The following is a 13050-nucleotide window of genomic DNA, read 5'->3' as shown; positions in this document are numbered from 1 at the left end:
ACAACAGCAAACTGATCCTGAGCCACAACACTACTGAGATTCTTTCTCAGCTCTTATTTATCTTTGTTTATTCCTTTCTTTCAAAGAAAATCTGGATTTTTCACTTTGTCCAAGCTGTAGCTCATTCCTTTTTGGATTTCTTGTATTTCTAGTTTACCTGCCGCTCACTTGGATCTCCTGTCCATTCTTCAGCCATTTCACATCAGCGTCTGGATTGGCAACTTCAACCATTAATTTAATCTTTTGTCCCTTGTCTACTTGGTAAGCTGGATCCAGTTTCTTGAGGAATGCTATGATGAAGAATGATTAAAAAAACACCTTATCATTTTTATACTTGTTTTTCTTATTCTGGGTCACGAAACAAATCTTTATTCCCTTTCATGTTGTTTACCATCATCTGAAACGTTCCCCAATTTCTGCATTCCTGTTTGAATTTTTACCCTTTCTGTCTATTCTTCATCCTGTGCCATTTTTCCTTAACATAGGATGACAAGCATGTGTTGCAAACCAAAATAAACAAAGTAGAATATTCTAAATAAGATGTGAATATGTACTTCAACACATCCTAAATAGTGTTACATCTGCCCATGTAGGAAAATTATACTTGGTCTTCTCAGTACTGATGAATAGCTGTTTGCCTTCTCTGTTTCAGACTTTTTAAAAAGTCAGTTACCATTAGACAACTAATACTTCACAGGACTAGAAAGGCTCAAGAATTCAAAATGCATCATACCAATGAGAATGAAATTCTTTAAATATATCACTGTTGCCTGACATACTGACTAATTGGTGTGGGGGGCAAGTAGGGGGTGTTGTTTTATGTTCAGGGAAATGTAAGGGGCCAAGCTTGTGGAACTGGTAAAGTGAGTGTGTCCAGAATATCCAGAGTTTCAGGGCAAGGAATGTTAGAATATTGGGCATAGCTGCAATCTCTGGTAATCAGTATTTCATATGTAAAGGCTGGGTAATAATTGGAACAGGAAATTACTATTTCTCATGGTCTTGTATCTTGCTGCTGTGAAGAAGATACAAATGCTGTATTTAGAAGAAATGCATCTCACCAACCTGTGCTTTTTTTCTCTTCCTTCTTTATGCGTTTGAGGCGTTTCAACATCCCACGCAAATCTGTGATACCATACTGGAAAGCAATTTTCTCGTATTCCGTAGGAGGAGCTTTCCTCAGGATATCCCAGACATCAACATCAGATTGTGATTCAGATTTTCCTTCACCTCTGCAGAAACGGATTAGAGTCTCTGAGTGCTACTATTAAGAGTATTTAAAAAAATCTATAGGGTTGGCAGCTACATATTGATGTAGCTGGCCTTGATGAAGCCATATCTTAAAAAATAATCAACAGTCTAACTTTTTACTATATTATTATGTAATATAATGAAATAAAACTGGTCACTAGTTTTAATTTCATTTATATATATAGTGATTACAATTGAATTCTGTCCTGCAGGTTTTTTTCCCTAACAACCAGAACTAATAAATTTTAACTTCCTTTAAGGATGGGTAACAGAAACATAAAGAAACTTATTTTGTTGTCGTGGTCAATGCTCAAAACATGGAACATGGCAAAGCAAGGAACTGAATTCATGTGCTGGCAACAACCTTAGAAAAAAGGTGCTTGGTTTATGTAAATAAGAGATATATCCTTTTCTACTCAGGACATTTTCTGTCTTCACTTAAAAGAGTAATTCACAAATTATTAAGACTTTTATCATCTGTTGAGGAGAACATTGCTGTCTGTAGTAACCTATAAAATATAAAGAGGTTGGTGAGTAGTGGCAAACAAGACAGTATTTACAATGTACTAGTTATTTTATATTTTAAACAAAGAACTAGTGATTATGGAAGAATTAATGTTTGGTTTAGTAAAACTAAGGGAAAATTTGGCTGTCTGGCTTTGGGAAAGGCATTCTTTTTTATCTGCCATCATATATTTTGTTTGAAAGATCATAAATAGAAAAAGAAATTGGTATAACCTTACCGGTTTGAAGGGCGCAGGAAGCTGCTGTACTCCAGAACAATGCAGAAAACCATTTGGAAAAGTGTGCAGCATCCCAATGGGCAAGAAAAAGGGCATCGTGTTAGTACACAAGATCCATGAATGTCATCTTCACCCTTAGCAGAACAGGCCTGTGCTTCAGTAGCAGGGAGATGAAGGAACTCATGCATATGTTCTGAAATGGGCTCAAGGGGAATGCTGATCCATGTTGAAATTGGACTCACTCCCACGCTTTGTACAGATCCACTGTGGGATTTATATAAGTGTGAGCACTTCTTTTTATTCCTACTTATGACTTATTGCCTTCCAGGGAAACAAATAACTCTACTTTGCCCTGTTATTAGGATGTTTTTGCCTGTCATAGTTTGCATTTTGGTAAATAGACAATTTGTGGAAGAAGTAATATTTTAAGAAATAACGTTTTACTAAAAAATTCGTAGGGGAAAGAACTTCCTGTGGCTGTTGTTTCTGATTTTCACCAGGACTAAGCAGACTCCAGTGCAGCAGAACACACTCATAACGAAGTCATGCTCAGTGGTAAACCCCAACAAGAAGACAAGTGATGCAGAGAAAGGTGGAATGTTATTGGGTATATTTCCATTTTTTGCAGGAAAATAACAGTCCAATTAGTCTGTGAGAAATATTACTACTTAACAGTACTACTGTAGTCAGGCCAGACAGCAGATATAACCAAACATTTCAGGTACTCCTTTCATTGCCAAAAAAAGGCTTGCTTGTAATGGGAGCACTGTTTTTATTAAAGTGCTGCATCTAAGCTTGGAATTTCCAGGACCTTGTAGCTCTTGAACAGAAAGGAAGCAAGAGCAGAGGATTTCAGCTCAGTGGGATTGAGCTGAAATATGGTATACAATATCCCATATCTTCCAAGTGGCTTAGCACTCACTAAGCCCAAAGCCCTCTCTAGCACTCACTGAACTGATTGGAGGAGCTGAATTTTGGAGTGCCTACAATAAGAGCAGCGTACTGGGTGTTTGCAGTAACACTGCATCTCAGCATCACCCACAAATTTTACCAGGGCTCTTCTATATATCTATTGTTTAGTTTGAGGCTGCTGCAAACTGTTTTTAGTTTTGCTTAGCAGGAGACAGGAAAACTGAACAGATTTGCCACATAGATCAAGATTTTTTTTGACATAAGTAGTTCTTGGCCTTGTTGACCTGATCATATCAAGGAGTGACTTTCAAATATTTATAAATACATGTATATTAAAATAGATATATAAGTACTAAATACTAAGTGCTATATAAAACTAAGAGCATATAATATTTCTAATATGTATTTAATTCTTTGTACAATCAAACTTCTGTAGATAAACTGTATCTTAAAAAAATAAAATCATAGGAAATAAGTAAGACTTAAGAGATTCAAATATTATCATCTTCCTTAAGACATTATATAAATATTGTCAGTTTATCTATCTACCTACTTATAGGCTTGTCTGTATTTACACACTCTATATCTGAAAATTTACAGGTAGGACTATTCATGGAGATTTCAAAAAATATTTTGTGTGAGTTATTTTTAAGTACATAATGAGAAAAATCTTTCCATTTCAAAGGAGTTCCAAAGGACTCTAATATCTCTCTCTATTGAGAAGGCTTCCCTAATTTTTCCTTTAGCTCTTCCATTACTCAGTGTCATCCTATTGTTTTATCTTGGAATACCGTTCTGGTGTATGCAATATAAGAAATTTGGACGTAAGAAAGAATATAGTCTCTTTCTTGGAAATGCTAAATTTATTTTTAATTGAAAGAAAAGGCGTTTGAGTTTCATGCAAGATGGGACTAAAGGCTAGAGGTCGTAATTTCCGTTTAATTAAGTTCTGAAAATGAAAAGATGAAAATGTGTCTGCCTTTGAGCAAAGTTTTCCCCATCCCAGTACTCCTTTTCACTATTTTGCATTTGTTAAAACATTCTCTTTGATCTCAGAAAGACAGAGTTTGCACAGAGAAGCTGTACTCCTCCACTACCAACAGGAGCTGAGCAGTGCATGAAAAGCAATAGAGCACTTGGACTCATGAGATTTCTCCCACTCCTCTGCTCTTCTCCCTGATGCTGGGGATCCTTATTCACAGAGATCACCTCATAGGTTAGCTATGCACTTGGGGGCATCAAGATGCAGCTCAGTGAACCTGCTGTAAATGGAATATGCAGCTGATATGTTTTAAACATATGTGGAGGGGTTAAAAATAGTTTTGTACATCCCAGAAATGGTTCCTTCCTATCCAGTTACTGTCAACTGATTGGACTCTGTCAGCTGTCACCTCCTTCAAGGTCTCTGCTCACTATCCCATTTAATAGTCCTGTGGCAGCTGTTCCCTTCCTCTTCCCGATGACCTCTCCTTGGCCCATGACATCTGTATGTCAACACCAGTTAATTAAATTACAGTGATAGGAGATACAGTGTTAAATGAAGCTCTTTATTATAGTGAAGCTATTTATTATAGAATGATCATTACCTGTGGATTGAGGGACACTTGTAAAATGGTGTAATAGAGCAGAAATGGTAAAAGAATAATTCTCAATTCTGTTTGAATCTGCATAGCTCTTGAGAGTTCCCCAGCATGAGATCCCTTTTCCTGTTCTATTTTAATGAAGAATTATTTCATTCCATTATGAGATTTTATGCCTATCTGTTTTCATTAATATAAGTGGTTCAACCTGAGGTGTGCAAAGCCTGAAGAGTCCACAAATGACTTCTGAACTGGCTGTGAAAAACAACTAGGAGCAATGAATTTAAGTTCTTAAATTCACTAGGCAGAAATTTGTAAGTCAAGAAATGGGAGAAGCACTGTTAAAATGCACTGTTAAAATTTTAATAAATTACATTTCTAGCCTAACAAATAATGAATAGTTAAATCAATAAATTTAACATTTCTGTAAATACTGAAGATTTCTACTGCTTTTTTGAGTTTGATCATTGCTCAAAACTAATTATGAGAGCAAAAGGGAAAGGCACAAGGAGAGGGGCTCAGCACCTCATTCCAGCTGGAGACTCTGTATGAAATTATTCAAGTATTTTCATGCTGGTTCTCATTTATTTAAAATTTTATAAAGATGATAAGCAATTGCCTTATGCCTTACGTTTTCTATGGAAACTAGAGCTTGTTTACAACAATTTGGGTTGATGCTGAAACAAGAAACTTGGATATCAATGTCAGCTATAGAAATAGATAGGTGTATCTGTACAGAATATACATTTAGGTGTATCAATAGATAAGTGTATCAGCTATAAAATATAGATAGGTGTCTTTTCTGTCTCATCTGTCTGTCCCCCTGAAGTGTTTTGCTTTTGGTGTTGCTGCAGAGCCAGGATTCAACTATAGACAGATGCCCTGCACAGAGTGTAACACAGGGGTTTGTGAAGCACATGGCCATGTTTGCCCCACTGAAGTTTGGGTGAGTTAACCTGAGGCTATTGTGGCTTTATTGGCTTCTGTAGAAGGTTACCCCATATGTCTGCATGATCCTGTACTCTTTGTGAGGATAAAACACTTTTTATAAATAGTGACTTACCTACCTGGGCAGACACTGAACACAGATTCACAAAAACACTCATCTAAGAAGTTGATTGTGAAAGCTTAAACTAATAAAGTTTAGATTTGCAAAACAGGAAGCTAAGTGACAGGTTTTTATAGGAGTTTCAGATGCTGGAAAGACAGAGTGAGTGGCCAGGGTCAGTGAACAGAAAGAAGCAAGCAAATGATCATCACTTATTTGATAGGCAACAATATTATGAAATTGTGCAATTATATTATGCAGATTTTTCCAATTCTAAATACTATGACAACAGAAATACAAAGCAGCAGGTTATTGATAAAATCTGGAAATTCAAGGAAATTTTAGAACTGGTTATATGGAAGAAAGTGATGGTAAAAGCCAAAGGACATTCAGAGAAATACATTGTATCAAATAGTCTTTAACCATAAAACTGTTTAAAAGAGTTTCTGGCTCAGAAATTAGCAGCCAATAATTTTCTTTCACAATATGCAATTTTTGTCATGTTCTACATGTAAAGAAGACAAAGATGCATGCATTATTTCAAACCAAATGGTTCTTATATTCAGTCTGACCCATGCATTTACAATACAATTAAATAGAAAGCTTACTCTCTGTTGGCAACAGTGGAATCCAAAGCATTCGGATTGAGAGTTTGGTAAAAAGAGAAGGGCATAAGAAAACAGGTTATGAGAATAGATACATCGAGGAGAGATAAGAATTAGAAAAGAAATTACAGCAAAAATGTGAAAGTAAAAGTAACAGGAAGAAATAAGAATAACAATTGGAAGAGTAAAATATATTTGTCATATTTATGCAACATAGAATATCTATATAATAGATAATATATAGTTGAACAATGTAGTAATATCTAATAAAAAAAGCTTGTCCTCCCAGCTCTCTGCTTCTTAATAAGGCAAAATTATAAATAGCTATTTTAATTCCACATGGAAAGGGCTCCTGGAAGCATGTAATTACCTGAGTCCAGGCCCTTTCGGACTTTTTTCTTTTCTTTTTTTTTTTTTTTTTCTCCAGTATAAGCCTATCAGAAATGCAGCAAATGTTGTGCATTTCAAGAAGTAGCCATAATTACCTGTCATGATTTTTCCATTTAGAGCTGCTTTAGGAAAGTGAGAAGGACTCTGAGTTTATGAAACTTTCACTTATTCCAGTTCTGGTGTTTCAGAGCTGTTCAACAGAAGCCTTTTTTCTCTAAATCTATGGATTTTTACTCACCTTTTTTTCAGTAGGGAGCTGAAATTAAACTCTGCCCCATCATCATGTCCCTCGGTACTGTATAGTGATAGAAAGCCATAATTAGTTTCAGAAGGAAGTGGGAATAGCTTGTGAGAATGTAACATTATATAGAAGACATATTTTTGTAGGGGAGCAGTAGATGAGTTTATAATGAATTAGAATGTGCATTGACACAGAAGGTGACTTAAGTAGGCTCAGTGTTCATATTCATTTGCATATAGGTTTAAAAATACATGTAACAAAATGTGCTGATTGTGCATGAAGTTGTACAGGGTATTAATTTGGTCACCATATTGATTTGGAATGTATTTATTATCCTAGAGGTGTTCCAGGAGCTTCTCTCTTTATTCTGTCTTTCAGGAGTGTAGATATTATTTACAGTTGGGGCAGTATTTAATCAAGCTTTTTGTGGAATACCTCACAATCTAAAATTACCGTGTTCCCCCTAGTATTAGCCCAGCTGTAATTGTTTCCTGAGGCTCTTTGTGACACCAGAATTCATTACACTGAAAAAAAAGTGTCACATCATTAGTGTTTGGGAGAGTTGAAGGAAGAATTCTGTGATCTGGCTTTCAGCCTGAGATGAGGTTCAGTATGCATTTGTTCAACAAGCATCATGACAAGCAATACTGTGATGAGTTGGTCTGTGAAAACAAGAAGCACCAGGCAGGAGTTTTTTGATGTGCAGTTCTGCCTATTACATATGGTGAGCTCAGATGGGATGCACAATGTTATTTTTGGTGTTCTGAATCCAGTGGGTTTTAGCTGTGCTTCTAAACATTTGTAATACTGACCTACTCTGAAAACAGCATAAAGTCACTACAATCATTTCTTTAGATTTAATTCCTTAAAAAAGTTCATCTTTGCATTCAGACAGGATTTAGGACACCCAAATGTATTTTCTTCATCTCAGCCAGTCTACTGTTATCAATGGCCAGCTTTAACATCTCTGTTGTCTTGAGTGCAAGAATCGGGTGATTCCGTTTCACAGCATTCATATTCTTCCAGAAGCAACATCTTATATTTAATTATTGTTTTGTAGGCAGAATTTTTTCTTTCCAGTTGTACTGGTGGTAGCTGTAGACCATAATGCTGCCTCTGTCAACACACAGTCTGAGTTGCTTCAGGAAAAATCAGTCTGTCTATAGAATGTAAATCAGAGCATTGGGAAAACTCGGCATTGCAGGAACAAGAAGGAAGAAAACAGACTCAAAAGAAAAATGATGGGCATTTTAACACTACTGTTCAAAAAAGAAACAGAAACAAGTGCCAAGTTTCTTGTACTGTTGGACATTATAAGGTTAAATAACAATTTAGAGTCTGATTAATTTGAAATATGTTGTGAGAAGAGATCTTTTCTTTAAGAAAATACTGGTTTTACATCTTTGATTACTTCCAGAATAGTACAGTACTTAGAAGGATATTTTCCTGGGTATAAGACTTAAACAGAGAAGTGTGCTTTCGGCCCTACTTTCACAAGAATTTACATGTTTGCAGGCATAAAATGTACGTAAAAACAACTATTATAATCCCAAATTTGGAAAGGATTTCCTGTGATCCAATATTCAGTAAATCAGGTCTACATCTGGGAGAATAACTATTCACCTTTTTGCTTCACAAGTGGTAGTTCAGGTTTCAGGAAAGACCAGCAATCAAGGTTTAGCTTTTTTGAAGACTAAGACTAATAATTGCTTTAACATGCATATAGTTAACTTGAATCTCAGAACTCCTCTTTTTGCTATAGTAGAAAACATCAGAAGCAAAAGGCATAGAGCGAAAAATTTAATGATAATATGATAAGGAGTGTGCCAGGAAACAACAGATTTTCATTTGTGTTGGTACATTTCTGTGAGCAACAGCAATTTTAGTTAAAATGTGCTCAGTAGAGAGGAAAACATTCAAAACAGAGAGAGCAGACATGCATATAATTTAAAGTTACTTTTTGTCTTCTGACAAGGGTGAGAAGATGTCACTTGCCAAACACATGCATTTTCTGTAGATGAATCTGCCTCTCACTGAGCTACCAAGCAACTCTTTTCTTTATTTATCTGGTTTTATCTATCCTTTTATATTCTTTTTTAACTTTTAATTTGTCTTTATTTGTATTACATTACTTCTTATTTATATGTATTAATCTCATGTAAATACTACACATTGTAAACAGTGATTTGTTTGGAACTTAAGCCATCGCTTAATTTGGTGGGCTTGTTTTTTTCTTTTCCTAAGCAGAGAGAGACAGTTCATTGTAAGACTTAAATTTGTCTGCTGACACAGTCAGTGACTACCTGAGAAAGGCTGAAGTCATCCGTCTCCCCCCTCCTGCTAGGCTCCTGAGTGACAGTACCAAAGACAAAGCTTCAGATTTAAACAGTTCAGTTCAAAATCTGGTTTCGTTCTTACAGGAGAAACCACCAATCTGAACAGCCTGAAGCTGCTCACACTGCACTCCCTTCGAACTGATTCAGAATTCTTTTACTTGTGCCAACATGAAGAGAAGCTGTTGAAGCTCCTTTCATTGCGGTGAAATAACAATGCAGTTATGCACTGAGTGTCCACTACTTACGGTGAGGCTGGTCAGCTACCTACAGATGGACTTAACTGCAGGCAAATTCTGCTAGCCTTGTTTAATTCTTTCTGATGAATGTTAGAAAAAGTCTCATATAAACACGGGACTTATAGAGACATACTCAGAGTTGCCACAGAAAATTTGTGCCCTCTAGAGAAATAGATGTCAGAATAATCTTGGTCTATAACTTTTAAAAAATACATAAAAATCTGAAATAGAAACTTACTTATTATTACATGAGGGGAAAAGAGAGAACATATTAATAATGTCTAAAATGTAAAAAAATCCAACCGATTTTCTGAATTTTATTAGTAGAAGGGAACATTATTCCATTAAGAGATACATCAGTTTAGAAAGTATTAAAGATGGGGGGAGATTGGCCTTTTCAACACCAGTCTTTAACAGCTAAGACTACCTATACCTGAGTTTTCACACAGACACTTAAAATGTCATTGTCTTCATTTAACTAATATAGGTATAGAACATGAAAACAGGTACAATCAAAATGCTTCCAGGAATGTTATCACTCATATGCTGCTTACAGAGCTCACACCAAACTCCACTCCCTGGTTTAGCAAATGTTCGTACTAAAGTACATGAAATTCCTCAAGCCAGACAAAATCAAGACCAACATCACAGAGTATTTTTTCCATCTCTATTGGTCTATATCTGGAGTGCTCTTTACATGCCTGGAAAAAAGGTGCTGAAGTTCTTGTTACAACTATACACATTATTGATTGCCTGATTGAAGGCAAGCACCATTATTACTCTGGTACAAAGCCCAAACTCTCTTAGGTGATTTCTAGGAGTTATATAATATTTTTAACTATTTTCTTAGTAGTACTATTTTCTTAGTAGACATCTGTATCTTTGTGTTTGTTGGTACAACAGCTTTGCTTGTAATTAGTTTTATCTGGGAAAGTAATGAATTCCATGTGAATGTGTAACCTGATTTAGGCAGGTTTGTGCTGTGCCTACTCACGTGCGGCGGAAGGCAGCTCGAATATCCAAGTCTCCACTTACAGGTGCTTCTGATGTGACAAAAAGTAATGAAGAAAAATAGGTGAGAAAGTAAAAAAATGCAAAAATATGCTGCTATTTCTAAAGTTTTCCTTTGCAGACATTTTTGGAAATAAATTCTTATATTGTAAATTGTGATTAATTGCATATTGAAAGATTAACACTTCATCTTTAAACATGCAGCCTTCACTAATTAGCTTTCAACATCTAGTCTTTTGGATAACTTATTTCTGTCTCATGTTTCATAATAACCTGGAGCCTGATGGGCTGTCTTATCACTTGCTTGTCAATTAACCTGCTGCAAAATTTTAATTTCAGTTGTGTCTTCACAGAGTATTTAAACCCTAATGAGAATATGACTAGACATCAACTGAATATTATTGTTAATAACAAATTATTATCTATCCTCTGACAGCAGAGGTAAATTCCTGTCACTATCAAGAGAGGTACAGAAACGTACTTGAGGATGTTGTATACAGAGAATTGATTACAATATTGGTATAAATTGCCGTTCTGCTGCTGCTGGGAGAAAAACTGTTCTCACTTGATGTTCCGAAGTCTTATGAGTCCTAGCTAGTGAAAAATTAACACTGCTGATCAAATAACTTAATAAACTTTTGTCTTTGCATTAGGTTCACTGGTAGCTGGACACAAGTTGATGTTGCAGCCCCTTGAACAGAATTGCTGAAACAAGAAATGGTCCAAACATTCAGCTCTTTCAGGCAGTCCATGCTTACACTGTTTTACTGAAACTTTTCCACACTCAAGACAAATTGATGTTAAAATATACTTCTTTTTCAATTTTTATAAACTTTTCAGTATAGCACTTGTGAGGGTGGCACCATGCATTAGGTAAATTGAGTCATCTGCTCTTAAAGGAATTTTGTCTCACAAGGTACTTCCATAAAAGTTGAATTTATTTATATATGAAGGAAAAAGGAATTGACAATAGTGTCACATGTCTAAATCTGTTTTTTTCAAATATCCATTTTTAGTACTGAACTTTGGTCAGAATCAGAATTAACTTCTATTCTAGTGGAATTAAACAACATGAATGAATGAATGCATGAATGAAACCAGAATAAAGCCAGAAAAAAGGTGGAAAGTTTTGCATCTTTTTCTGTGCTTTCTTTAAGAACTTCACAGTCCTGACTAGAGTGATGACCAAGTGATACTTTTAATATCTCAATCCCATTCTCCTCTGTGGGCCTCTCTAGATGTACCTCTAGATCTTCAGGTCTATGCCTCAGGTCTGTGCTTGTGTAGTAACCAATATGTACCAGAAATAATTACTGGTGGGCAGGAAAAGAAATACAGGGGCAGGAAGATTAAAAAAAAAAAAAAAAAAAAATAGATGGGAGGAATTCACCTTACCATTGACTGTCAGGTTGAAACTAGAGCTATCAAACTTGTCCTTGGTAGACACCTCACATCTGTACCCTCCTGCAAAAGTCATATTTGCTTCTATGATTTCCATTTCAAAGGTGTAAACCTAGAACAGACACCAATGATACAATCATTAAATTAGAAAATGGAATGGTGAAACAGAGAGAGGGAATGACATGGAGAGAAGCAGACAAGGGATGAGCTATGTCTTTGTGTCCTTTTAGAACTAAGAACCTCCTGAGCGCCCAACTCACTACTGCGACAAAGAATTACCTAAATCCCCAATTCAGTAGAAACAGCTGAAGGGTGCTGTCAGTACAGGTATTCCTGAGGATACAATGTTACATCAGCAAACTGTGCTGGGACATACACTAATGTCATGCATTAATTGCATGTGCATTGGAAACGGGAATCAAGCTTTCACTAAGCAGTTTAACCTCTGCCCAGAGCGTATGCCAAGATTCAGTGAAAGGAGTGGCTAATGTAAGTGAGTCTGTCCAGCTCCATCCAGGAGAGGGTGGTAGTGGTTCATATACCACAGACGATGCAAAGTCGTGGTACAGACTCTTGTGTTCCTGCTCGTGTACCTTTGGACAAATTTGTGCTAAAAAATGGGTCTTACTCAGCTACTTAAAGCAGTCTAGGCAATCCAAGAGAGCAATAAATTCCAGCACTAATAGCAGAATGATCGATCTATTAAAACTAAACTATGCTTAAACAGCTGTCTGATTATTGTTTTCTCTTAAATATGCCAAATTTCTTGAGAGGAAGATGAAGGGAATCCTGCAGTAGAAAGTGCAAAACTATTCCCCCAGTCCTCCAGATGTTTTCTCATTTCACCATAGACAAAGAGTCCATGTGTAGAGCTTGTCTCTATGGATAAGTATAGCCTTGTATGTTGCTTTGGGTGCCCTAACATCAAAACATTCCTATTTTAGTTTATGTTTTCCTCAGATTAAAGATTAGTATCTAGAAGACTGAGAACCCTATTCTGCCAATTGTACCTTGGTATTTCGATCATAATTGTCATGTAGCTGGAGATGTTGCCCCACTTTGCTTCCCAGGTCCATCCACTTTCCTTTGAACCATTTCACTGATGGCTTCTTCAGCAGGCTCTCACCAGCAACTTTGGCAGTGAATGTGATGTTTCCACCTTTTAGGAGAAGTAGATTAAAATAAGATTATGAATAATGTTTCTCTGTTATATCACTGCTGTTGCCCTGCACTTGGAGAGCTAACAGTCAAGCAACAGGTACAGCTTACAAACTTCACTTGGCTAACATTTTGCAC

General features: G+C 36.1%; 1 protein-coding gene across 1 annotated transcript in view; it reads right to left on the bottom strand.

Annotated features, from left to right (window-relative positions):
* MYBPC3 (myosin binding protein C3) overlaps positions 1–13050 on the bottom strand; it is a 62586-nt gene that overhangs the window by 37801 nt on the left and 11735 nt on the right. The window contains exons 5-13 of the mRNA XM_058829656.1: positions 12765–12913; positions 11749–11866; positions 10337–10385; positions 9074–9118; positions 6768–6824; positions 6143–6145; positions 1995–2018; positions 1066–1232; positions 158–290 (exon numbers count right to left, since the gene is read on the bottom strand). Coding sequence (XP_058685639.1) covers positions 158–290; positions 1066–1232; positions 1995–2018; positions 6143–6145; positions 6768–6824; positions 9074–9118; positions 10337–10385; positions 11749–11866; positions 12765–12913 — 745 coding nt within the window. The remainder of the gene's footprint in view (positions 1–157; positions 291–1065; positions 1233–1994; positions 2019–6142; positions 6146–6767; positions 6825–9073; positions 9119–10336; positions 10386–11748; positions 11867–12764; positions 12914–13050) is intronic.

Source organism: Poecile atricapillus, chromosome 1 (genome assembly GCF_030490865.1).
Source record: "Poecile atricapillus isolate bPoeAtr1 chromosome 1, bPoeAtr1.hap1, whole genome shotgun sequence".
Taxonomy (NCBI): Eukaryota; Metazoa; Chordata; class Aves; order Passeriformes; family Paridae; genus Poecile; species Poecile atricapillus.
The sequence above is the reverse complement of the archived record's forward strand: the minus strand, read 5'-3'. Positions and strand labels throughout refer to the sequence as shown.